This window comes from Pleuronectes platessa, chromosome 19 (assembly GCF_947347685.1).
Source record: "Pleuronectes platessa chromosome 19, fPlePla1.1, whole genome shotgun sequence".
Taxonomy (NCBI): Eukaryota; Metazoa; Chordata; class Actinopteri; order Pleuronectiformes; family Pleuronectidae; genus Pleuronectes; species Pleuronectes platessa.
Window position 1 is genome coordinate 15,832,779 of NC_070644.1, and position 25,961 is coordinate 15,858,739.

At 44.0% G+C, this 25,961-nt stretch overlaps 1 protein-coding gene across 2 annotated transcripts in view; it reads left to right on the plus strand.

The window, feature by feature from the left end:
* Positions 1-3,686: 3,686 nt before the first annotated feature.
* Positions 3,687-25,961, plus strand: part of trabd2a (TraB domain containing 2A) — a 52,612-nt gene continuing 30,337 nt past the window's right edge. The window contains exons 1-3 of one of the 2 annotated variants that reach the window (XM_053411939.1): positions 3,687-4,008; positions 4,098-4,403; positions 5,346-5,906. In XM_053411939.1, coding sequence (XP_053267914.1) covers positions 4,296-4,403; positions 5,346-5,906 — 669 coding nt within the window. In that variant the 5' untranslated portion in view covers positions 3,687-4,008; positions 4,098-4,295. Of the gene's footprint in view, positions 4,404-5,345; positions 5,907-25,961 lie in introns of both variants that reach the window. The other variant, XM_053411938.1, reaches the window with a different exon arrangement.

Sequence of the window (25,961 nt, forward strand, 5' to 3'; positions counted from 1 at the left end):
CTCCTCTCCCTCCGTGCCGACTCTTTGATGAATGGACAGAGGACATGCGTGGGTCTGCTCTGCAGTCGCTCACTCTGTGGCGGTTTGTCAGCGAGCATCCCACAGGGGAGCAACTCCGGTCACAGGCCCACCATCCACCTCCGCGTGTCAGACATGATTACTGTGGTCGGGCTTTCAGTTTCCCCAGCTCTCTCTTCTCAGGGTCAGCTGGAGTCAGAGCAGCTGCTGGAGTTCTCCCTCTCTCACCGCTCCACGTGGATGGAGGGTGACGCTGTCTGAGGTATGGAAGATGGAGTTCACGTTCTGCTCGAGAAGCTTCAAGCACATCTGTATTTCTGCAGCACATGTGGGAGCTGGTGTGCTGTAACATGTCAGTAACATGTGAGTTCCGTGTTTCATGCAAACTGCGACGACGGCATTTGTCAAATTGTGAGAAATCAATAAGATTTATGATATTTGTATAGCTGACAATTGTAGAATCGCATCTAATGATGATGATGATGATGATGATGAAGATGATGAAGATGATGATGATGGGTAGTGTATATCATTACTGAGAGCATCAGAGAGGGTTGTAGGGGTCAGGATCAAATACATCCACCTCCCGGTCTTCATATAATGAAACGTATGTGGTCAGTTCACAGTGTGAAATCCTTTTGAAGGTTTTACTAAAGAGACCGAATGAGGCACCTGAGAGGAGCCTGGTTCTGTTTGATCCTCACAAACAGACACTTTAAAGTGGAAATGTACAGATGTGCGCCCGTCACACCGCGAGGTCACTTGAACGGGCTTCAAACACAATATTCTGAAGGAGAACAGGCACTGACACACTGTGATGGTCAGTTTGTATAAGACAGACTTACAGATTGAAAAGGAAAGAGACAATAAAACATGGAAATCAAGGCGTGAACTGTTTCTATACTGTAATTGGATTATTTGTACAATGATGGACGACATGACAGATCCCCAAAAAAACTGAAGCCACATCAACCCGCCCCCCTGGTGGCTGCCTGCAGTACAGGTCATAAACCCCGCCTCCTCCATGTTAGTGGATGGGTCATCAGCCAAACTAAAAAGTAAATAGATCCTTTTTTCAAAGATGGTTTATGTCATTTTAGATTACCACACTGATGAAATGATTAGTTTAGTTTATATTTCATTATTTCAAGATGCAAAACCTGGGTGGAAACTCATGATTGACGCACTGATATAGTCATCCATCATTATATACAATCTATGGTTTCAGGAAATTCAAACCTTAAGTTAACCTTTATTTAAAAAAGGGGTATAATACATTTCTTTTTCTCATCAGCACCATATGTGTGTGAGTCTTATGGGTTTAAACTGTTGAGACATATCTGATCTGATATGTGACAGGGTGACGTTGCCGGTTAGTGAATTCCTGACCCTGAAACTTGACCCCAAGACTTCATCCTGACCCCGGAGTCTATAGTACGAGTGAAATATGTGGTTTCAATTTGCTGTAGAGAGCCAATGAAGACTTTTTAAAGTTAACAGGTTTTTTACCTCAGACATATGTGACATGTACACACAGAGCCGGAGAGGATGATGTATGTTGGATAAGTATTTATGTGAAACAGCCTCTGTGGGCTGAATGGTGGGATAATGGAAATAAAAAACAGGTGTCTGGCTCGTTCCCTGTGTGTGTGTGTGTGTGTGTGTGTGTGTGTGTGTGTGTGTGTGTGTGTGTGTGTGCGTGTGTGTGTGTGTGTTGTAATGCTCATCTGTGTTTGTGCCCTTGTATGAAGGTAAAACGAACACCTGCAGCTGCTTCCTCTTTAATCTTTGAATAGGTTGAGAAACGGAAATTGGACTCACACACTCACGGACACCAACACACACACGCTCGCTCACTCTCACACAACCAGTTCACAACCATCACAATGTTTTTATCCTTTTATTGCACGTGTCAGATACATGGACCTGTCGGCTGCTTCTCATCATCTTTGCCTTTTCTCCTTCATCCTCACCCTCTGCCTCCTCTTCCTCATTATTAGTCTTACAGAAATCACAATGAATGGCTGAGCCTGTTATAAACTCAGAGCAGCTTCAGCTTATCAATGGGACCAAATTGAAGAAGCGTAAACAGAGCTGGAGAATATACATTTTTCCACCAGGGGGAGCTGTATGGGATCTTGGTAAAGTAGGATTGCCTGATAATGAAGTGTCCACATTTCACACTTATAATAAGATTTTTAAAACTGCTCTTTAGAAGATGCCCATGTATTTGAACACGCCTGTTTAACCTTGTCAGTGTACACGTTTATAATTTAGTGTCAATTCTAAAATCTAAATGTATTTGTTCTTCCCGGTGAGCAGATGAATGAATCTCAGTCTCTGCTCCTCCCGTCACCAGCTCCTGTTGTCGTGTGTCTGCAAACAGCAAACAGCGGACATTAAGCCCCCGAGTCCTTCTTTCTCTGCGTAAACAAACAGGTTTGTATTTACTCAGACGTTTGACGACACGGACATGTGCTCGCTGCCGCCCCCCCCCCCACGTCCCTCATCGCGCCGGGACGTGGGACGGTGCTCCGCGTAGAACCAGAGCGCATAGACCGGCCTCCTGGAGCAGAAACACCACATGTGTGTGATCTTTGAAATAAGTAGTTTAACTCTTTTGTGATGGCACATATTTATTTCGTATATGTCCTAATAAATAGTGATGCACCTTTAACACATCCATAATCAAATGATATCACAAATATAGGCTCACAAAGATCCTGGATCATCTACATTTTCCATCCATGCAAAAACACAACCCAGTGGGAAATAATTTAATTTGGAGTAATATAAATAATTAAGATGAAAATAATACTAGATACATTGAGACATCAGCATTTATAAACAACAAACAAAAGCAGACAATGCAGTCCTCGTTTAATTGTGTGCCACATGTGATTAATAACAATAATAACTATTTGTATGGCACTTATCTAAACAAGGTTACAAGGGGCTTCACAGAATCAATGGCAAAACATGAATGTACTAAAATAAAAGGTAATAAATTAAGGGGATATATAAATATATAAGGAAGGAATTTAAAAAGCCATCCCAGCATCATCTGCTGAAGGAATAAAGTACATTTGGTCAACACATGGTGAACGACCTGCCCGGTCCCAGCTGCTGCTGCTCCTCGTTAAACAAGGTGGAGCTGTTCTGTGGTTCCCATGTCTGTGCTCGGGTGTGTGGCGGAGGAGAAGGCACTGTTATTGCTGGTTTTCTCATGTTAATGCCTCCAGTTTGTAAGGCATTAACTACCAGGGGTATGATAATCTATCCACGGGATCTCCACTGGCACCCGGGGTTGTCTGAGGGCCGCCCATAGGGTGACAACAAGGGGACACCTCACCCGTCCGAAACCAGAAATTCATAAAAAGGGGTGAGATAGTTCGAGTTGGAATCAGGACTTCGAACCTATCAGTTAGGGGGATGTTGGTAAAATGTTGGCATTAATCGGAGGTGTGATTCTCCCTTAATCCTGATGGTGTAACACCTTCAGTTATAATGATGCAAATGGAGACTTTACGCATCGGTTTGGGGTGTTGTTTAATCACGTTACTAATGCGTGTGTATGTGTGTGGGAGCGTGTGTGAGAGAGAGAGGGAGAGGTAGAGAGGTAGAGAGAGGTAGAGAGAGAGAGAGAGCGAGAGAGAGAGAGAGAGAGAGAGAGTGGCAGAGCCGCAGATACACACAGTGGGGACTTGGCCGGCGGACTGAGCAGAGTGAACAGAAGTTTGGTTTGTAGGTTTTTCCTTTGAGAAGCGCAGCTCGTCCGTGAAGTTTGTGCAAACCCATCCTCAGTGACAGAACAACAACCGGTGCCACAAACAAACAAACAAACACAAACAAGAAGGAGGAGACAAACTTTCTCTAAACTTCGCTTCAGGTGCGTTGACGCGTCGCGGACCTGTTGATCCATTTCGGCTCGAAAACCTCAAACTTCTTGGATAAACTCCCGAGGAGGGCAATGCACACTCACAGGGGGAGGTGAGTGTGTGTGTGTGTTTGTGTGGAGAGAGAGAGAAGCAGTGTGACCGTGCGTAAACCCCCCAGATGACCAGCTCTCCCTCTCCCAGACACACGTGAAGCTGCAGCGCCGGTGCGTCCGTGGCTGAAGGCAGCAGCATGACTCTGTCCGGCGGTTTGTCGGATACTTGTCAGCTCGTTTTACGCGACCGCATGGAGCCGTGGCTGTGGGAGAAGAAGTAGCAGCAGCAGCAGAACGTTGAGAAGCGAAAGTTTGGAGAAGGAGGAGAAGGAGAAGGAGAGCTACGATGCGGGGAACTCTAGGTGCATTCATCCAGTCCTGTCTGCTGCTGCTGCTGGTCCGAGCAGACCAGTGGAGGCTGAAGGACTCCGCCAACTGCGAGCTGAACAAGAAGGTAAGTCATCGTGAAATCATGTTCTGCTTAAAAAAACTGTAGGTCACTGTGAGTTTCACCCCAGAGAAGCCACATCACCTTTTATTTTGCTGTAGTTCAATGAGGTTTTGTCAGTACAGGAGCCCTGAGCTGCCATTCACCCTCTTCCCCCCATGCATCTCCTTCTGTGTTATTAGTTTGATCATTTAACCCACAATGTGATCAGTAGGTATCCAGTGCAAGTTAATGGTGAAACAGGTTTAATCTGTCAGGCCTGTACCTGTTTGGTTATTTGTTTGTTTGTTTACTCATTGATTCATCTGTTTGCATGTGGGACAGATAGTTCAAAAATGTCAATCCAAAGATACCACAGCCACAGGTGTCCTCTTCACATTCAGTCCCATAAACCCAACAAAGTTCATAAAATAAATCAAATGCTGTTTTTAAACGTAATACTGAACTCTCAAGATGTGAATGAGTGTCAGTTTGTTGTGAATGAGTGTCAGTTTGTTTGATAACTGACACTCAATGAATCAGCCACTTTTTGGTCTGCACTAGTTTTGTGTATTGGTTTTTGTGCAACATACTGTCCATTCAGCTGTGTTTACCACGGGGACATCAAATCAACTCTATAGATTCATTTGTTTTATTGCACAGCTCGGTCTTTCTCTGAGTTAAATAATTGGAAAACCCTTCTGGGTAACAGCCCAGAGTCTGATAGGCTCTGACATGTGTATTGTTTGTTTGGCACTCAGGTCCTAAGTGGCCTGTTAATAAGTAATTATGTGTCTGTTAGTAATGTGTCCACTAAACTCTCACTCAGACACTGAGTGTTTTACTGGCTGGTGTCAGACGGGCCCAGTGACACCTCAAGTTAAAAGCAAATGACGCGAAGAAACTAATAAATGATTGAAGCTTTTAAACCGATAATCCTTAATGGTTGTGTTTCCTCTTCTCCTCCAGCAAACGGACCTGAACTCCTTCCTGTGGACGATCAAACGGGATCCCCCCTCATATTTCTATGGTACGATCCACGTTCCCTACACGCGTGTCTGGGACTACATCCCCGAGAACTCCAAGCAGGCCTTCCAGGAGAGCAGCATCGTCTACTTCGAGCTGGACCTGACGGACCCGTACACCATCTCAGCCCTGACCAGCTGCCAGCTGCTTCCCCAGGGCGAGAACCTGCAGGACGTCCTGCCCAGGGACATCTACCGGAGACTCAAGAGACACCTGGAGTACGTGAAGCTCATGATGCCGTCCTGGATGACGCCGGATCAGAGGGGGAAGGGACTGTACGCAGACTACCTGTTCAACGCCATCGCTGGGAACTGGGAGAGGAAGCGGCCGGTTTGGGTGATGCTGATGGTGAACTCATTAACCGAGGCCGACATTAAGACGCGGGGGGTGCCGGTGCTGGACCTTTACCTGGCCCAGGAGGCGGAGAGGATGAGGAAGAGGACAGGCGCTGTGGAGAAGGTGGAGGAACAGTGTCATCCACTCAACGGGCTCAACTTCTCCCAGGTGAGTTTGAAACTGTCGATCAGACCTGTGGTTGACCTGGTTCTCGGCTGCTTACTTTAAGCAAAGTTTGCACCCACATGCATATTTCTGTGTGACCTCACGTTGACACATCGCTGTTGGAATGTAAAAAGCAGAAACGCTTCGTCGGGAATTCCTGATTCTGTCGAATGCTCCGAAGTTTATGGCAGTTTTTCTTGAAATCAGCGGTGGATGTTCACGGGGGCCCCATTACTGTTATAGGATTGCTACTCTGCTATTGGCTGAGTTTGCCAAACAGAGTCGTAACAGTTGGACTGGTGAATCCCTAATTGATTCCACAGATCAACACGTCCTGCTTCTGTCCCGTGTCGACATTCTGTGTGAGTGATGCATCCCAGTGTGCGCCAATGGGTTTGAGATGATGTGTTACCACGTGGCACAACTGGCAGGTTCGGTCTGTTTCAGTAGAACCAGTGTCTCTGCTCGGCTGAAGAGGCCTCACCACGTCTCCTGAACTACTCCGGCCCAGGAGACTCAGATTTGTAATTCTGATTTGTGATTTTTCTCTGGACGACGGCGGCGTGTCGTTTTCTCTCTCTCTCTCTCTCTCTCTCTCTCTCTCTCTCTCTCTCTCTCTCTCTCTCTCTCTCTCTCTCTCTCTCTCCCAGAGCTCAGAGGTTCGGTGTTAATCAGCTGTACAAACACTCGGCCGTGCTCCACCACGTCCTTTGTTATTAAGGAAAAATGGATCCTAATGACTCGAGTCTGAAATCCCCAGAAAAATGAAAAAAAAAAAAGGGGGAACCTTGTTCCTCAAACCGAAACACTTAAGTCCCCTCGTCTGCCGCCGTGTCTGTCCGCCCGTGGCCTGCGTGACCTCCTCAGCATTACAAACATCTCTCACAGCCAGCCGTCACTGGCAAATCATGTCGCGTATTATTGAGGAATTTCTGCTAATGTTGGTTGGGGGGGGGGGAGCTTAGGGGATTACATACGACCATTTACTCTAACACCCAGAAGCTTAAAATATTGTTATTTTAAAGAAGGCCTTGTTGGCCGGCCAGACTGAGAGTCTGTGCCTAAACCACCCAGCAGCACGTGTATTAGCTTTATCTTGACTTGTAGGGGAATAATGGGGGATATATGCGATTATTCAGGATCCTATATCCAATGTCCAATTCAAAATGACATACTTTTTCATATTTTTTGAAGAGGGAATTAAATGGAAATCAATTTTCCAGCGGCAATGTTTGTTCCTTGATAAACTCGGCAGTGTGATGGCTTCTTTATCTCACTCTAAGAATTAACCTGAATATCTCATCTCATTTTTCAGATTCCTTCTGTTATTTTAAATCAGTTTCGACTTTGGTTGTGACCGTCATCATCACAAGAAAAATATCACTGGCCTTTTTTTTAAGACAAGCGTCCTCTAACAGTACAAAAATGCACAATGTGTTTTCCATTGGAGACCAGGGTTTGCATCACTTTTCTTCTGCTGATTTCACAAATGCTCACCACCTAGTTACCTATAATTGCAGCCTAATTGCAAACACTCGTAAATTATCGGTTTCAAAAATATGTGTAATTTTTATTCATCTAGATCCATGAAATATTTCTTGGGGAAATTGATGAAAATATCGAATCATGCCCTTTTTTTTTTGCTCTGCTAATGAAAGTGGAAACCACAAATCCTGGATCTGTCCCCTGATTCAGATTCTGTCTTGGCCCATGTTCCGTCCCTCATCCAAGTTAAGTGGAAATCCGCTTTGTAGTTTTTTGCGTCATCCTAATTAATATACAACTTGTTGTGATGGATGTCAAAGAAAGAGCGTGAGCGGCTGATTTTCAACAGGGAAAAAAACTCTGGTCATCTCAGCTTTCATTGAACTGGGTCCTCGAAGGCTCAACAATGAATCCTAGTGTCCCAGGACCCACCTCTACCCTGACACTGCCCCAACAAGCAGGCGGCTTGGCACTTCATAACTTCCACACTCCGTTTCAATCTAATCCACAGCAGCTTGATGGACGCCCTGACCCTGCTGCCTGGAAGCCGCCAGTTTAATACCTCCGTAAACACTCTTTTTCTATTTCACAGTTTTGCCCTGTAGTTGAAAAAGGCAGCTCCATTTATAACCTTTTTAGCTGAACTCATGTGTGAGATGTGCAGATAGAGTGTGATGAGTGAGATACCCGCTCTGTGAAACGACGCTGCCGCCTCCGCCGCCATTCTTGACTGAAAGTGCTGTTAAATCAGGCGGCAGCCAGAGAACAGTATCTGTGGTCTGTAATAGTCTCTGTAATGTTTTCACTGGCAATTTGTATTTGGCATCAAACAGAGCGTAAAGGAGAGCGGGAGGAAAAAGGAAAATAAAAAATTCAGCGATTGAAGCAGTGAAAAACTCTCCTCATTGCTTTGTCCAGGGGAAACACATATTTCGGACTGAAACCAGTGATAACTTTTTATCAATTAATTTAGTTTAGATTAGTTGATTAACCCTAAATTAGTTTTATTTGATTCATTCTTTGATTAATGAACCAATAAATGACAACCATAACTGCTGCCGTTAATCTTTCATCTCTTTTATTCAAGAGTCGGGTCATAAAATAACTCATTTTACAAATAATATTTTCCCGACATAAAATTAAAAGGGCCAAGAGTTAAAAGGCAACTATCCATAGAATGATTGACCATGAGTCCACCATAAATTAAACCCAACACAAATAGTGGAAAAAGAAATATAACAACATATACAGATGCAGACATCCGGCGACCAACCAACGAACAGACAAAACTCAGTTAGAATCCAAATGCTTGCTGTGCTGCTTCGTTGTTTTGAGGTCAGAGGGTTATTTTCTCTTTCCTTCTTCCTTTGCTGCGCTGGAAAAACATATTTGCTGTTTAGTTTTTTTCTGTTCAGGTCCTAATATCTTACTTCATAGAGCTCACCGTTGTTTTCGGTGAAGTTTGGGGGATTCCCTCCCTCTAACCTCTGCTCTCCTGGACAGGATATTAGTTATTATTGTCTAAACCACTCCACATATTCAATTGAAGGGTTAGAGCATCTTCCAGCTGCCAGGCTCAATTGATTTATATTGGATTGTTTCTCGACTCAGATGTTATTATAGTGAAAACTGGGCTCCTGACTGGGATCTGAAGGCCAATTGTGGAAAAGTGGAAACAAAGTGTTTGTACACTATAAGGATTGAGCTAACGTGCTAACAGATAAAGGGCTGAAACCGTCTGAAAGAGTCCGTCTTTGTCATAGTGTCATGACAAGTGTGTAAAAAAACGGAAAATGCTCAAAACTTGTTTTACTTTGTTTTGTAAAATTGCATTTTAAAGATGCTTTTTTTAATAAAAGCGATGTGTTAATTTTTCAGTTTGCCTCCCTCGATAACCTGAGCCCTTTGAGCTCGTCATTTTCAAACCACGATGAATTATACTTTCTTTCCTGCGATCTCTAATCTGGCTAAGCATGACTGCTCTTATTCTAGCGCGGTGCCCCTCGTCTTTTGAAGAGCAGGCTCAGCCTTGCCCATTACACTAAGTGAGCTTGTTGAGGACAACAATGGCCGCATGAAGGCCGTCTTTCTCCGTCACTGTTGTTGGAAACCCATGGGACATTCCACACCTCAGTGGAGCAGACCTGCTAATGAAAGTGTTGTTTCTTTCCTCTCATCACTGGGGCTAATGGTGCATGGAGAGGTGATGAATGCTGGTCTCAGTGCATGTCTATGAGAACAGGGGAGGAATTTTTGAAGCCCATTCTGGTTCATTCATGACCAGGACGCACTGGAACGAGGAGAGTTGAGATGCAGACCGAGATCAGTGGAAGAGCCATTAAGCAAAGAAGGCCTCTGTTAAATGGAGCCATGACGTTACCTGTGTTTGACAACCTTGTAACTTCAGTTGTGGTGTTTTCTTTTCACTTGAGCCGACAGGGCGCTGGATTCTGGATCTGCGAGGGTTTCACAAGGCAAGGTCCAGTGAAATCCAAACCAAAAAACACATCTTTTATAACCTTAAAGGAATGCAAAGTGTTCCAGCTGAAAACATAGTTTGATGTGGGCACTTCAGTTCTTCTTACATTTTCAATTCTCGTCTCTCTTCTCTCTTTTCATCTCCACAGGAGAAGCATAAAATATATGAGGAAGTTCTTTTTCGTTAATCAAAACCAAACAAAACTTCTGCCCGACGTGAAACTGAGCATGAATCAGGCTCAGGAGCGCTGGTGATTTTAACCTCATTATCATATCTTCCTGTCTGTCTGCAATTTGGACATTTCCATAACTAATTTCAGAAAAATGCTCTTCCGTAGCTACAACAAACACATCAGGCTCACGTCCAAACTCCTGTGTCCTGCTGACGTGTCCTTACGTAACATCTGTAGGATTTGGAATCGGAGGGTTTGGTTACAGATCATCTTGACCCCTGGGTCAAGAAATATTCTTTGCACACACGGAGTGAGATCTGTTCTCAATTACAGGGGAAAAAAGTTTGTTTTTGATTCAGCAGATCTGTGGGAAACTGTCTGCTTCCACGAGTCAGATCCGAGAGGTCACATGCGAAGTAACGGCTCGCCCCGCGCTACATCTCATTGGACGGGACAGTCGCTGTCACAACGTGTGAGGATCTCCAAACTCCCACACCCAGTGTTGTCATGATGGTAATGACTGCTAAGTGTGTTGGTTGTGTAAACGCTATAAAAAAAACAAAAAAAGTGAAGCTTCACGTTTCAGACAGTACAATGGTTGTCCTTATTTTCCAGCCCGGCATGGGCAGCGCTTTGGGTGAAGTGATTTCAGAGCTTACCCACAGAGGAAAATCTGTCTCAACCCCGTCAGTAATGAGATTAGATGGCAAAATGAGAATGATGATGACGACATGTGTGTCTGATGAGAAAAAATCAGCCTTTGTTGTAGGTCAGCTCTTCAAGGAGCAGTTGAGCCTTTTGGAAACGAGAGTGGAACCAGACATCTTCACAAAGTCCATTTATGTCTGATTAGACAACGTGGTGATGTCACCCAGTGGTTTGGGAGCTGACGTGTTGAAGCCTTGAGTTTCACATTTTGACCGGCGCCATCTTGTGCTTTTTTCCACGCTCAGTGCCGCCTGCACTCATTGGAAGGTACAAGCTGTCTGTCACCCAGTAACACACCATGTTTGATTATGTATTTCTGTTTAAATGTGTAAAAAAAAAGGCTTTATTCAATTGAAATCTGTATGACGAGAAGTTGGGTCATTTTCCCCAAGTATCGCTACTTCGAGTCGCCCTCTGCTGGTCATTTGAGAGACTTCAGGTGTTGGTTTTACCCTTCGGACCCGAAGTCTACGTCCATTTTGATCCACAGTCTATGGAACTAACTGATGTGCAATAAAAGATAATGAAACCAAAACCACTTAAAGAAACCAGCTGAAAACGACTTGATGCTATGCTAGCAGCTATTTGGCCTAGCACAAACACTAGAAAAAGGTAGAAAGTGCTAGCTGGACAGCATCCTGGAAGCCCACAAAGTTTCTATTACGTATTTGTTTACTCATCTAAAATAAATGCATTTGACAATCTGTTAAGTGAAAAAGTAATAAAACTTTCAAACTGGCTAAATGTAGAGTTACAGGAGTTTATTGGGGTTGATGTTAAAAAAACGTTCAGGACATAACCCGACTGAAAACCACATATTGACATTCTTGTGTCCCTCGTTTCGTTTTACCTCGTTTACTTTTAATATGTTGCTTCCCCGATCCTGTGGACTTCATGGGAACATACTACTTTTATATGGATGAAGAGTGGTATCGAACTATTCCTCTATGACACGAGTAAGTGTGTGTGTGTGTGTGTGTGTGTGTGTGTGTGTGTGTGTGTGTGTGTGTGTGTGTGTGTGTGTGTGTGTGTGTGTGTGTGTGTGTGTGTGTGTGTGTGTGTGTGTGTGTGTGTGTGTGTGTGTGTGGGAACATATGCTGGCATGATGGCCGTAATACACAGAAAAACACAGTCAGCCAATCTGATTAAATCTCATTTGTCCCAGTGGAGAGAAACTATCCGCTCCATTGATTCAGTGGTCATCAGAGCAGAATGGCCTGCAGTGATGAAACGTGTACATGTGCTCACATGGGCAGACGCAGGCCAAGAGAAGGGGGGGGGGGGGGGGGGGGGCGAGGGAGATTCACAGCAATAAATCATAACCTGTACCGAGATTTATTAAACTCATTATGGCTTTAATGCTCTGCCAGATGATTGTCTCTGTTACAGGACTATTCATTAGTTATGGAGACAAATGACGAATGATGGTGCTATTTTAAATAATTGATGAAGCACTTAGTCCAAGTAAATGTCGACATGTGAGATATTAACAGGAAACAGGAAAATGTGCAGAAAGATGGATGGAAGTGAAATATCTTGACACAAGCTTCCTTCAGTTTAATAAGATATAAATGCACCTGTTCAGCAGCTGAAGTTTCATAGTGCGGCTCCATATTTATCTTCAGTGACATTGCAGGAAGTTATTTACATCGTTTAATTCACAAGTGGTTGATTTAAGTAGTTTTTGAAGTTGTAATTTCACTTCATTCTTTGATTAAAGGGACTCGACGTGTTTGTCCAGAGAGTATTTCTCGCATCTGTTTATTTTTGTCTGTGTGTTGCACGGAAGTCTCAGCTTACACGTGTCATCCCTGTGATTGTTTGCAAGAGTTCACATCTGTATGAATGTGTGTGTATACACTTCTGTGAGTTGAATTTCCAACCCGTCCTCGTAGCCTTGCAGTGTCCCCCCCCCCCCCCCTCCCCCCGGTGTCATGTCCCTCCGAGGTGCTTGATTTCCTCCCCGCTGTTGACCAAACAGTCCCATATTAGATGTCTGGCATTTCCTCAGACACTATCTGTCCATCTGTCTGGTTCCCGTGACACCAGAGACGAGGATGCGGAGCTCCTCTCGTTTTCAAATCCCCCCCCCCCCCCCACCCCCCCGAGAGCTTCACAGACAGAAAATGAAGCGTGAACTCTGTCAACAGGTTAATGCAAAGAAGAAGCTACCGAACAAAGGAAGCTCTGGATGTCATTCACCTGATATCTAATGAGGTGAATGGGCCTTGCTTTGGTTTTTAGTGACAAAAATGTGGTGTGAATCTGATGGTTTGACGTTGGCTCAGGGGGTTGAGAGGGTCGTCCACTGACCAGAAGGTTGGCGGTTCGATCCCGGGCAAATCCAGTCGGCTTTGTGAAATGTCCTTGGCCAAGAGACCAAATTTCCCCTGACGCAGAGTGTATCAATTTGTGTGATAAGACACCTAATAAAAATAAAGTCTGGTCCATTAATCCTACAAGTGACGTTCTTCACATTACTCCTCAGCTCAAAGATTCACTCCCATGACCTTCAGGGTTTGATATATGACACTTTTCACCTCTTCATTACTTCAGAATTCACACATCAATAATCAGTTTTTTGTTTTTGTTGATTCAAAGGTTTTTGCCTCATTGCACATTTGCATTTTTCACATTTTTAAAACACTGCTTCGTTTCTGTGGACATCTTTAATCACTTCTCCTCTGATCATGAGCAAACCCTCGGCCTCTTTGCAGAACCTTTTTTTCCATTTGTGTCTTCATTCCCCCCCCCGTTTGAATCCTTTTGTTTGTCGGGCATGTTTGATTGAAAGCGGATGAGATGTATCTGGTGCCAGCTGCATGCCAAGAAAAAGAGCTCAGATCCTTGAGAGCATATACAGTAACACACTCCAGCGCAGGAGGGTCGGACCTGCAGAGACGGCCGCAGGCTTTTCCTGATTGTGTAACTCGGGCTTCTGCAGCTCAAACAGGGATTTAATAGCGTGTCTCCCCGACTTAACACCAGGTCATGAAAACTTGTGCAGGCCACGGAGCTTTGCACCGAGATCCTCGCTCTGCACCCAGACGCATGTTTGATACTTAAAAATAATCTGCACGGCTTGTTACTAAATAAAATACGTTGCTGGCTTTGGCATCTTCACAGTTCAGTGAGATGCCCTCAAGGGGTCTCTATGATTTATACATAATCCTGTTTAACTGCATAGTTTATTGTTATTTTTGATTAGACCAGAGAAAATACTCTGAATCCCTCAGGGCAAAGGGCTCTTTGTACAACTTTGTTATAAAGTCTGTAGTCAATAGCCAATAGCAATGACATTGTTATCAATATTTTGTACTTTTTTTTATCTATATCTATCCAGTATTATATACTTTAGTGTTTTTACATATCACAACGATAGGGGGTGATGCAATAGGCCTACCAAAATGATTTGTGTATATATAATATATATTTGCTGAGATACACAGTTGATTATAAAAAGACAATATCTCTATTCTTTAATCTACAGAATGTATGAGAAATATTATAGAAAATAAAATAAAAATTATTATATCATAAAATATTACATGTTTTATATAGAAATAATACTTATTGTCAATTCTCTAAATTTTAATTTTCAAATATAAACACTGATACCAGTATTCCACAGAACACAATTCACAGTAATGCTTCATTTGGCCAAATGGGTCCAAGGTAAAACAGGTTAAACGCAGTTCATTTCAATGACTTAATCCAAGTCCCCATTTTCTTATGATTAATGTAAAACAACTCAAGTGAAAAGAGCCGTATTTACAGATTAAATGACACGTATCGTCAACACTGCTTATTCTAGTGAGTACTTTTCCACTCACTGCTCCAACATGTGATTGTGTAACCTGGCTCTGGGCAGACGGCTCGGAGAGGAACACGTTTGTGTTGCTGCCGTCCTGCCGTTGGCCTCCACCTTCATTTAGGTAAGAAAAGCTCAGCTTCTTAACACTCACTTCGACACTTAGACATAAAAGCAGTTAGAGTAATTATAATAACCATTTCAATTTGTTTAGCACCCATCATTCTCACTGTTGTTGTGTAAGTTAGCGAGGTCGTTGCTGTTACTAAGCTACGACCAATCAGCACGGAATTAGCATGTGAGTGTTAAAGGTGAAGCAGTGCCACACACACGGCTCTGGAGGGAGATAGTAATTACATTTATTCTTGTGTATTGACGGAAATTAAGCTTGAGTTTGGATGATTAATATCTTATTCTAAATGTACAGTAGATGTTAAAAACAACAGTTAGTTTAGCAGGTTGTCTTCTGCTTAATACCCATAAACCACCTTGTGTGGGGGTTTCAGTAAATCAAGTATCAAGTAAACACAGGGGGGCAAATAATGTGAAATTCAAACTGCAAAAATGATTCCTTTCATTCCAGTATTCATTTCCTATAAATGTATGATTCAAATGAGGCTTTAACATCATCAAACTACCTCCTTGGGGTTCTCGTCGTCACTTGTTAATTAAAGTGAATTGTCCCTTAGAACCTGATGCAGTAAATGGGGAAAACTTGGAATTAACTGTAAACTGAATCCATGGACTCCCAGCACTTATATTTTCCTTAAACAGTGATTTTAGCTGTTGTTTTTGTGACTCTTATATTTGTGTTACACTGAATTAACAATGTTACAGCGTCCTCTACATGTGAAAAGAAACTCGCTCTCAGAGAATAGTCGGTTAATGGACGTGACAGCTATCAGATAGGAAGGGGAATAATGGTCGTCTTTACATGTGGAAACCTGTCGGTGCCGAAAAGCCTAATGTCTGAGTTCACAGTCGACTGTCACTGCAGCTGAAACCAGTAGATCATTTGTTCTCAGGCAGTCGAGGGTGAAACCTATGAATCTATTTGACCTATGAGTTACTTTAAAATCCCCAAAATAGAAAATAACAACCTTGAAGTTGACACAGTTGTCGTATCAAACTTCAAAATAATGTATTTTCATTTTTAAATAGCAGGTTCTTCATCAAAATGAGCACCAACCGCTCACATTTTTGACACTAAGTCTTGTAACTGGCTCCTGGTAGCTCAGGCTCTGTCTGTACTGGCCAGGCTTGTGGATGGTCTGGATTGAATCCAGGATCATCACCGCCCGGAGGCCCGAGCCAAACCTGACTGGACCTCAGCCGAGCAGCCCGAGGCCAGAAGCTGTCCGCAAACTCAAACACACAGGACGATTAGTGTCACCTGGAACTCGTGCAGCGGTTTGGAGCAGAAGCCACTCTGCAATTATTTGAGGCTGCACAAAAAACGAGAGAGAAATGAATTTGTCTCTTTGCTTTGAGGAAACGCTGCTATGCACAGAGAATTCACTTTGACTTTCTGAAAAGGACGATGAGGAGACTCCTTTAAAAACCCACAAAGACACTTGAGTGATGTGGATGATTTGACATGATTCAGTTCAGTGGATGAGATAAAACCTCTTCCTGGCTCCGGTCCACATTTTGGGTGTCAGCAGTAGAATTTCACAGGTGAGCGCCACACAGGAAAGGTTTTGTGAGACGTGGCTGTTTTCCTCAGATGTTTGACCCGACGAGGACTCAGACGTCTGTGTGTCTTTACAGAGACGAGCACCAGGAGTGAAACCAAACGTCCCCTCAGACGTCAGCAGGAATTTCTTCCATCTGGGTGACGATTTTCAGCCGACACTGCAAAGTTGCTCTCTGACATTCCAGTCGCTGCTCGTCTGTAACTTGTCAAGTTTGTGATCACTGTCTTGATAACTGCTGGTTGGTTGAGTCCCAGATTTAAAGTGGGATTTAAGAAATTTGAAAAATGTATTAATTTAATTGGAATCAAGGCAAATTGAGGCACAATAAATCTGCAGTTATGTTCTGCATAGAGTTCACATTTTAAATTCATGTTATCGTCAGTGTGGATTATTAAGGAGATGGGGTAACAACTGAATAAAGTAGAGTGAACATATAGCCCATAGCTTATGGGAAAGCCGATGGTACCAATAGGCCTTTGAGCAAACTGAAGAGCCATAGACTTTATGTAAAGATGAGAACCAGGAGTTATTGTAACTGATTATCCATCGAGCAAGTCAAAGGTTAGCTTCAGCTTCAGCAGTCCACAAACTAATCCTGAGAGTTTCACCTCATCACTCTATGCTTCGACGTCCAGGATTTGAGTGACTAGCTTTTTTAGTTTTTTAACCAAATTGATTTAATCGCTTTCAAATAATCGAACATCTGTTCTGAGTGCACGAGCTGTTTCCTTATTTAGTTTCTCAAGTGTTGTGTAAAGTTGTCTGAAGTTGTTTCCTCCTCAGAGCTCATTGGTATTTGCCACTTCACCAAACAGCAGTTGTTTCGGCCTGACGTTGGACTTTGTGTCTCGTGGTCCACACGTTTTCCTGCAGCTCAGAGAAAACACAGGAAACTCACTGGGTGAGGACATTGAGCCCGGCTCCAACAGCCTGCCTGTGTTCTAGATACGATCTTTTCAGGGGAACACGTTTTTCATTTTGATTAATAGTTGTTGCTTCTTGGATGACTGACAGATATTGGTCTGAACACAACTGGAAATGTGATGGTCCGCTGCTCCGACTTGTTTTGAATCCATAAAGGAGGGAGAGATGTTGTATAAACCTGTGGTGAGTGGCTGTGTTCCTGTGTGTGTGGCTGTGTTCCCGTGTGTGTGTGTGTGTGTGTGTGTGTGGCCCACACTGTGTCTATTGAGGGAAATAATCAGGACTTTTTACATTTTCCTTTCCCCCCATCCTCTCCCATAGTCAGCGTGGTGGTCAAAAACAAACCAGGACCACTTTTGGTGTCAAGTAACGTTTAACACCTGATGGTTCCCTGTCAATATGAGAACGTGCACAATATAAGAAGCCATAACCTGGGATGATAGGTTTTTATAGCTAAGTATTTATAGAAAATATGTTGCATTAGCATCATCCACTTGCGTGAAAGTGGTAATAGTGCCTCTTGGCTGCAGCACATCCTCCATGTTGGTGGATGGGACATGGACCAAGCTACCAAGTTCTCAAAGATGGTATACAAGAAGTACTCATGTTTGGTTTGGTATTTTTATACAACGGGAGAAAGGGGAGATGGATCTTTATGCCTTCTATGTGCAGGACACAGTGAAGAGCGTATGTGTATGTAAGCTGCTATATACACACATGATGGACCAACACATGCGTCTCAGGTTCCTCTCGCACCACCCGGTCCCACACACTTCAAGGCCCCTGCCCTATAGACTGTTTGTGTTTTGGGGGGGGGTTTGTCCACCGGGCAGGAGCTGCACATCATAAAACCTGTGAGCGCTTAACAGCATCACCAGTGTTTGGAGTCATTCAGCTCCTCTCACCGCCCTGCTTCACTCCATCGCTGTGTTTGCCCTGAGCTTTGTTCTCAAGGTTTTCACACCCTTGTGTTACTTTCATATGTTTGGACACCGTTATGGGTCTGATAATAAGTTACCAGGGCAAATTGTTAAAATTGGACAGAGTTACGTTTTTTTAATCTTGTTTAAGTTGTGCAGCTTGGACAGTTGTTATTTCGGCCGTGACCTCACACAACAGGAGTTTGTGTGTGTGTGTGTGTGTGTCCCATCCTCTGAACGCATGGAGACACTTCTCTGAAAACTGGACTCCCAGCACATTTAGGATGTTTGAATGCTTTACATAGTTTACTGGCTGTTTAGATGTCTGTGGTTGTGAGGCTGTGGGTCGAGGCAGACGTCCACACAACAACAACCATCGCTCCCTTCCCTCTGTCTCGCTCTCTTTATTTCTCTCTCTGTCTTTCCACATGTCTGTTTATCGCTTTATCTGTTTTCCTCTTTTCCTGCAGGGATGATTCTCTCCTTCCTCCCACTGTCCGTCTCTATATCCTCCCTATTTGTTGATGCCGGCCTCCTTTTATTGATCAATCTTTCACAGATACATCTCACAGATGTTGTGGGAGGCTGTGTGTCTTTGAGTTTCTGTGTTGGTCTGTGTGTGTGTGGCCTCTTCAGTTTGCCAGAGGTGCTCTGGTTGTGAGTCTGTGCTGTTGGTTTGAGGGAATGGATGATACTCATAAATAGTGCTGTGAGGGTTCTGGACTCCTGCTGTCTCTTTCTATCCGACTTCTGCACAGTCAAAGTTTTGAGACGTATTTCTGACTCTGCTCTCGGCTGTTTTTCTTTTTTTATGTTGTCCAGCGGCGAGAACATATTGTCTTTGTACAAAATTGTACCCATCATCCCTTGCAGGAAAGTAACTCAATGTTTTTAAATAAAAATCTAAATTGTCTTTGCTCTGTTAAAACAACTTGTTTTTCTCAGTCCATGTTGAAGCACTGTTTTTTATCCTTCAGGTTCAAAACCACTAATGTTGAAGATCAATGATTTAACTTTTTATACAAGTTTCATCTGTTCCAAAATGTTAACAATCATTTTATTTGGTCATTCGTTATGCAAAAAAAAATCTGTATCTGTTTCATGGGCCAGTTATTAAGTTACAAAGAAGGAATGCTGATGGTATCAGTTTAACATTGACAGAACATTAACTGTATCCAGGGCTCTTAGTTTGAAGGAGAAACCTTTTTAAAGCTGTATTGTTTTCACTCTGGACTGTGTTAGCAAATGTTTTTTTCTACTAAAAATAATGAAAAAGCAATATAATCATAACAAAACTGGATTTGAAAAATAGGCAAAATAGGAATTATATTAATAGGAGTGTGAGAAGTAAAATCCAATAAATTATTATGAGAATAAAGTTGAAAATGTTGTTTAGAAAAAGCAAAAAAAAAAACTTAATCAGATTGCAAGAGTATTTAAACACTTATTTCAATTTATTGATTATTTTAGAAACTAGAAAGGTTTTGATATTGCCCATGTTTTTAAATAAAGTAGGATCCAGTCCACCTTTACTGGCTCATTCACCTTAATTGATGGAACAGTTACAACCTCTCCAAAAAGAACCACCTCTTTTTCCTCAATAAAACAACTTAATCCTTGAAACACTACATTTTCCCTTTTATATCGTCACTTTATTCTTGATATTTTTTTTTCTCAAGCTCTCGAGCTTTTTGTAACTTTATAGTGCAAACTGGTTTTAACAATGGCATTTATGTGATCTCAGTTTCTTACAGGAAGTCCATTAGTGACCTTAGGTCTCAGAGAGGTGGAAAGGTCAAACTGTCCGACCTCAGAGCAGAACATGTGTACATGTGTGTGTCTGGCCTGAAATATGAAACGTACTTTAAGAGTAAGTGATGTAAGTGAACAGATGAGGGATTTGAAATTAGAGAAATAAACATCCCTGTGCGACTTTGGACATGCGTGTGATGTACAGAGTTGACGTTGAACTGTCCGGTCCATCACTAGTTTCAAAGTGGACACTAATTTGCTCTTCTTTCCTTGGACACACACCGAGAACGTGACTACACCGTGATGGTCAGTGTGTGTCCACGCTAAGTGCTCACAGCTGCATCCCTCGGACCCTCGGCACGAAACCGAGCCGCAGTGTTGTTCTTGACTCACGCTGTCCTGGAGATTAACAGCGTTCCCTCGGTCCACAGACAGTTGTGGAGATTGATGGCTGTTTTCATTGTGGCTCGCTGTGTTTTCAAGACCCACGTGTCGCGTCGTAGTGGGACCGACGCACCGAGTGGCTGGACGGGGGGGGGGGGGGGGGGGAGAGTGTATGTGCATGTGTGTGTAAAAGGGAGAGAGAGAGAGTTACAGATGGATCTGTGAACAGTGGATGTCTGTGTTTGCCAACTTTCACAAACTGTGATAGACACCATATCATTGTTTAGGGCTGCAACCAATGCTTACTTGTATTACTAATTAATCTCTTCATTACTTTTCTGTAATTAATGATTTAGTCTACAAATGTTAGAAAATATCTCCGCAGAGCCATTTAGTCCAAGATAATTTAATTTAAGATATAATACAATATAAAATAGTACAATCATTACAGTAGGCAGGTACTAGGCCCCACAGTGACTGACCATGATTAAATAGCATTTATTATTTTATTTAATGATTTTACAGTGAGAGGGGAATGAGAAGGTTTCTCTGAAGCAGGACGGTGGTTTTGAGGAGTTGATATTTCAATCACCGCAATCCCTGATACACACACCCACACACACACACACACACACTTGCACACACCTTCAGACATTTGGTTTGAGGCTGATTCTTTGTGACAGCCTAAATATTTGGCTGTGTCCTGGCACCAAGGTAAATGCACCCCGCAAGAATGTTTTTAAAGGGCAAGAGAGAGTTTGAGGGAGAGAGAGACAGTGAGAAAGTGAGAAAGTGAGAGAGAGAGGTTTGAACAGAGATAGAGAGAGACACAGTGATCACACAGAGAGAAATAAAAGGAGCAGTGTATTCTCATATTCATATATATATGTAGCTTATGTATCAACCTTAAGGGCTCACAGATCTCTGTTGTCAGAGAGAGAGAGAGAGCGAGAGAGAGAGAGAGGTTCAGGTTCAGAACAACATTCATTGATTGAAATGTTGAAAGATAAGAAAGGAACAGAATCTTTTTCACTCATCATTATTTTCAAAGATACAAACCCGAGGATATTTCACTGTGTGGCTGGGCGAGGAAATCATCTTCTCTTTTTCCTCTCCTCCTCTCCTTCCTCTCCTCTCCTTCCTCTCTCCTGTGCAGGAAATCTCGGCCTTACGTTTCCTTTCTTTTGACCCGTATTGGAAAATTAATAAAACTGTCTTCAAAGATCAGCTTTGCACTCCGCAGCGGCTGCAGTAATCTATGATGATGAGGCATTTAAACACACACACACACACACACACACATATGTACAAGGACAGATACATACATTGTACATACAAACACACAGAGAAACCACCCTAATCTCGTACAGGTGTATACACACTTACACGCACGAAATCACACACACACGCTGCGAGGAGGTAATTAGTGACCTGTGGAATGCAGGGGTCAAATCTTAAAAGACCTGGCTGATAGAGGGGATATGTAAGATCAAAGCAGGGACGGAGAAAAGGGAGAGATGGATGGAAGGAGGGATAGGAGGAGAGGGAGGGAGGGAGGGAGGGAATGTACAGGATCAAAGGGGAGAGGGAGGGAGGGAGGAATGAAATGATGGGAGGATGAATAGAGGAGTGCAGGTTGGAGGAAAGAGAAAATGTGCTCGGGGGAGCTGGAAGGAGGGAACAGAGGTCCGGGGGGGGGGAGAGGCAGACGAGAAAAAGGTAGAAACAATACAGATAACTCAAAGTGACAGGTGTGTGTGTGTGTGTGTGTTTCTGTGTTTAAATGGTGGTGTTTCAGTCAGAAAGTGAAAGCTCACTTGTGCGGTGGTGAAAGATTTATGTACGTGCAGAGGTGTGTGGTGTGGTGAGGGTGGGGGGGGGGGGGGGGTTGCGTGTCAATGAATACCCACTGAATCAAACTTTAACCATTTTCTTCAGCCGCAATATCCATTAGCTACTGGTCACACAGCCACCTTTCTTTACCAGTGTGAAAAGATTTCTTGTATTTTATTGTTTTTATTCCCAGTTTTGGTCGTCGGCTTCACATCAAACTGACATTTCCACAGATTATTTTCTTTGGGAAAAAGCTTCTAAAAGCGCTTGTGTTTTATACTTGACCACTTTTTATTAAAACACCACCTCTGTGTTGCACTGTCACCACCTCATGGCTCCAGAACCTCTTTGCTGATAACACATTTAGGGATTTTATTGGCAATGCGACCAACCAGGAAACAGCAAACCAGGAATTAGCCTTAACCTTGGGTTGCAGATTTGTCATTTATGGTTCTTTCTCAATGGAAATGCTGTTTTTTACCTACTGTTCCAATGAGTCAGTCGAAGCTGTCAATCATGATGTTTCACCGTGATGACGTCTTTATGGAATCAGAAACTAATTAAAAACAAACTTACTGGAGGTCTTTCTTTGAAGATAAAAAAGTTTGACGCGTATATGGACTTTTTAATTTGGCTCATGTCCGTTCTGCTAACATGGAGGACGTGGGGGTTATGGCCTATACTGCAGCCAGTCACCAGGGGGCGATCAAGGCACTGTAAGATGGATTTCCGTGTGTGCTTCTGCTAACAGAACATAACTGAAGCTTAAACTTGTGCTGCCTCCGGACTTCACAGTTTCCGAGTCACTGTTCCGCTGTGTGATCCTGATGGCTCTGGTTTTCAGCCTGACTGCCCGACTAACATTTCCCCGATAACATCACTCATAAGTTACTGGGAGCTCGTATCTCTGACTATTTCTGTCGGCCTTCATCTCCCCTCCTCTGATAGCATCAGCACAGAGAGTCACTGTCTCTCACACTCTTCCTCTCCATCCCTCTCTCTCACTCTCTTTGACTCTCCAGTTTCGTGTGTGTGTGTGTGTGTGTATGTGTGTCGGAGAGAGAGAAAGCGAGTGAGGAGGAGAAAGAGAGGGAGTTCTATTACTCTGATAACATCAGGAAACAGAGGAGCTGCGTTGGAAGTCTTCATTTGTACTTGGGAGATGGCCAGGTCTCATTGAATTGGCTGCAAGTCCAGTTTGTGCGTGTGTGTGTGGTTGTGTGCGCAGGTGTGTGTGTGCCTGTAAGTGCGCGTGTGTCTGAACACATGGTTTGTCAACAGTGTGGACACGCTACTTCTCAAACACCTGTTTAAACCCGGAGACATAATTTTCTGCTCACACGTGCACACAATGAGTCAGAAAAACAAGAATAAACACACACGCACAAACACACACACACACACACACACACAGGAAAACACACATTGCATGCCGGCACACACATGCTCCTCTTTAGCGTTTTACTAAAACTGAATTGGAAATTAGGTTACTGTAACATTCTCCGGATCCAGAACCAGCTGCTGCCGTCAGAACCACTTCAATTAGCCACAGACTTTAACCGTACAAGGAGTTTATCCCCGTGTTTACAAGCTGTTCACTTTACACCACATTCGCACTGTGACAGGACCTCACCTACAGTTTACACACACGGCACAGACAACATGTGTCGCTGACGCTTTGTTGCTCGGATGAAATGCCTCACGTCCTGTTATCGTGACTTTGTTATGTTCTTGACGTGTGATAAAAGTTGAAACACGCTGCGGGTGAGTGAGTCCAACTTCTCTTTGGATTCTTCTCGGTGTTGCTGCTGTTTAAAAGACGTCAAACAGCAAATTAGTCCTGAACGAATTGTGGTGACTCCACAAGAAGAAGAAGGAGACGACATAATCAACATTATAAAGCTCTGGTAAAACAGTGGGAAAGAACCTGTCTAACGTGAAGGAAATGGAATATTTCTGTTTATATCCAAGTTCTAGAAAACATGTCAATTGGACCTGGATCAGTTTCAACTCCCCCACTCACTCATGGTGAATCCTGCAGAAGATCTCCCGCTATTTTCTCACATCGGCTTCTCCGGACTTTGTACTTGGAGGGAAGTTTGAGAAAGTCGCAGAATCTCTGGAGCCTCTCACTGTAACCTATGTTGTTGCACATTTTCTAATGATGCCACTTCTACTCAGCAAACTTCAGAGTTTATTTCCTTGCAGAACCCAAAACATGATTTGCTGCCATCTGTCTTTTGCGATGACATTTCCCAACGCACTCCAGATTTCTTATGACTATTGGAAAGTGATCCACAATTGGATGAAGGTGAAACCTCTCCTCGCAGATCCTCGCCTGGTCGGGACTCACTGAGCTGTGAGCCAACACACACTCCACATTTCTTCTTTTTCTTCTTCTAGCCGAGCCGCCGGACACTCCAGATCTCCACATGTGGGAATCTGTCTGTGATGATGTTTGCTCTGGATGCACACAGCCACCCCACTCCATCTCAACAAGAAGGGGCATTTCCATGACAAAGGCCAATTATTGACTTTCATTGGCTGCGCTGGCTTTGATATCAGCGAGGGGTGTGTCCGTGCGGCTGTGTGTGCGTGCTCGAGGGGCGGGACAGGGGGCAGCAGTGGAGGAGAAGAAGAAGAAACAGGGGGGGGGGGGGGGGGGGACCTGATGAAAGGGGCCGAGTTGGGAAAGTGCACCCACTGACCCACAGCGCACAAACACAAGTGGAGGGATCAGAGCCCGAGAGAAAGAAATCCTGCGTTTAGGTTTTCCTCTCCGCTCCGAGTTGCCGTGTCCTTCCTCCCTTTCTTGTTTGTTTTTTTCTTGTCTGTCTCTTTCCTCCCCCCCCCAAAAAAACCTTTAACTCTCTTTCTTATTATCAGGGCCAAGACTGATTCCCCCCCCCCCCTCTCTCTCTCTTTCTCTCTCTCCCCTCCTCCCTTCACAGCCGTAATTTAAGGGGCTGAAAGGCACAGGGCGAGCGGAGAAAGAGAAGAGGGTGCTGAGAGAAAAAAGGGGAGACCCGGCAGATGAGGGCCTTCCTTCACGGCCGTGGCACAGATGTGAGGGTGCTTTCTGTGAAACGAGTCGGGGAGGGGCGGCGATAGGCTAATTTGCGTGGCATAAAGACGGGGGCCCTTTTCATATGCAGAGCGCCACTTTGATGCGCGGCCGATGAAAGCTGGAGGGAGCGGCGAGGAGAGGAGAAGAGAGGGTGATGGAGGGGTCCTTTGTCCCCTGACAAGAAGGCATCTGCTCCACGCTGCCCTCCTCTCCTCCTCCTCCTCTCCTCCGCGGCACCGAGGGCTCCCACAAAAGTGTCATCAGGGCACCTTAGAAAACAGAACATGAAGAAGAAGAAGAAAAAAAAGCAGCCGCTTGGGTTGGCTTGGCTGGCGTACGGGTATGCATATCAATACAGAATTCATTTGACACAACACACACACACGCACACACACTACTGAATACACACACACACGGATGCCTGTTGGATTGTACAAAACGTGCAGACACATTCACATGTTACCACAGCTGACAAAACACATCTTCACTTTGACAAATTGTTCCCATTGAGAAACAAACCCAACCATAAAATCTCTCCTCTCCTGTGGTAATCAAACTCTGGGTGAAAGGTGTGAGTGTGTGTGTGTGTGTGGAGGGGAGATCACAGGAGGAAACCATCGGCTGAGGAGCACCAGCAGTTTCCTTGCGTCCAGCCCGGCCTCGCTGTGTGGAGCGTGTTTACGTGCACACACACATTCATGCACGTGTGTCCGTGCGGCGCTGATCAGAGGCGGCAGGCCTCACCGGGGCCCTCTCACCAGACACAGGCCGATTTCACGCTCACACTCACTGAAGCTGAGACTCTGCAGCCGAGCAGAGAGCGACT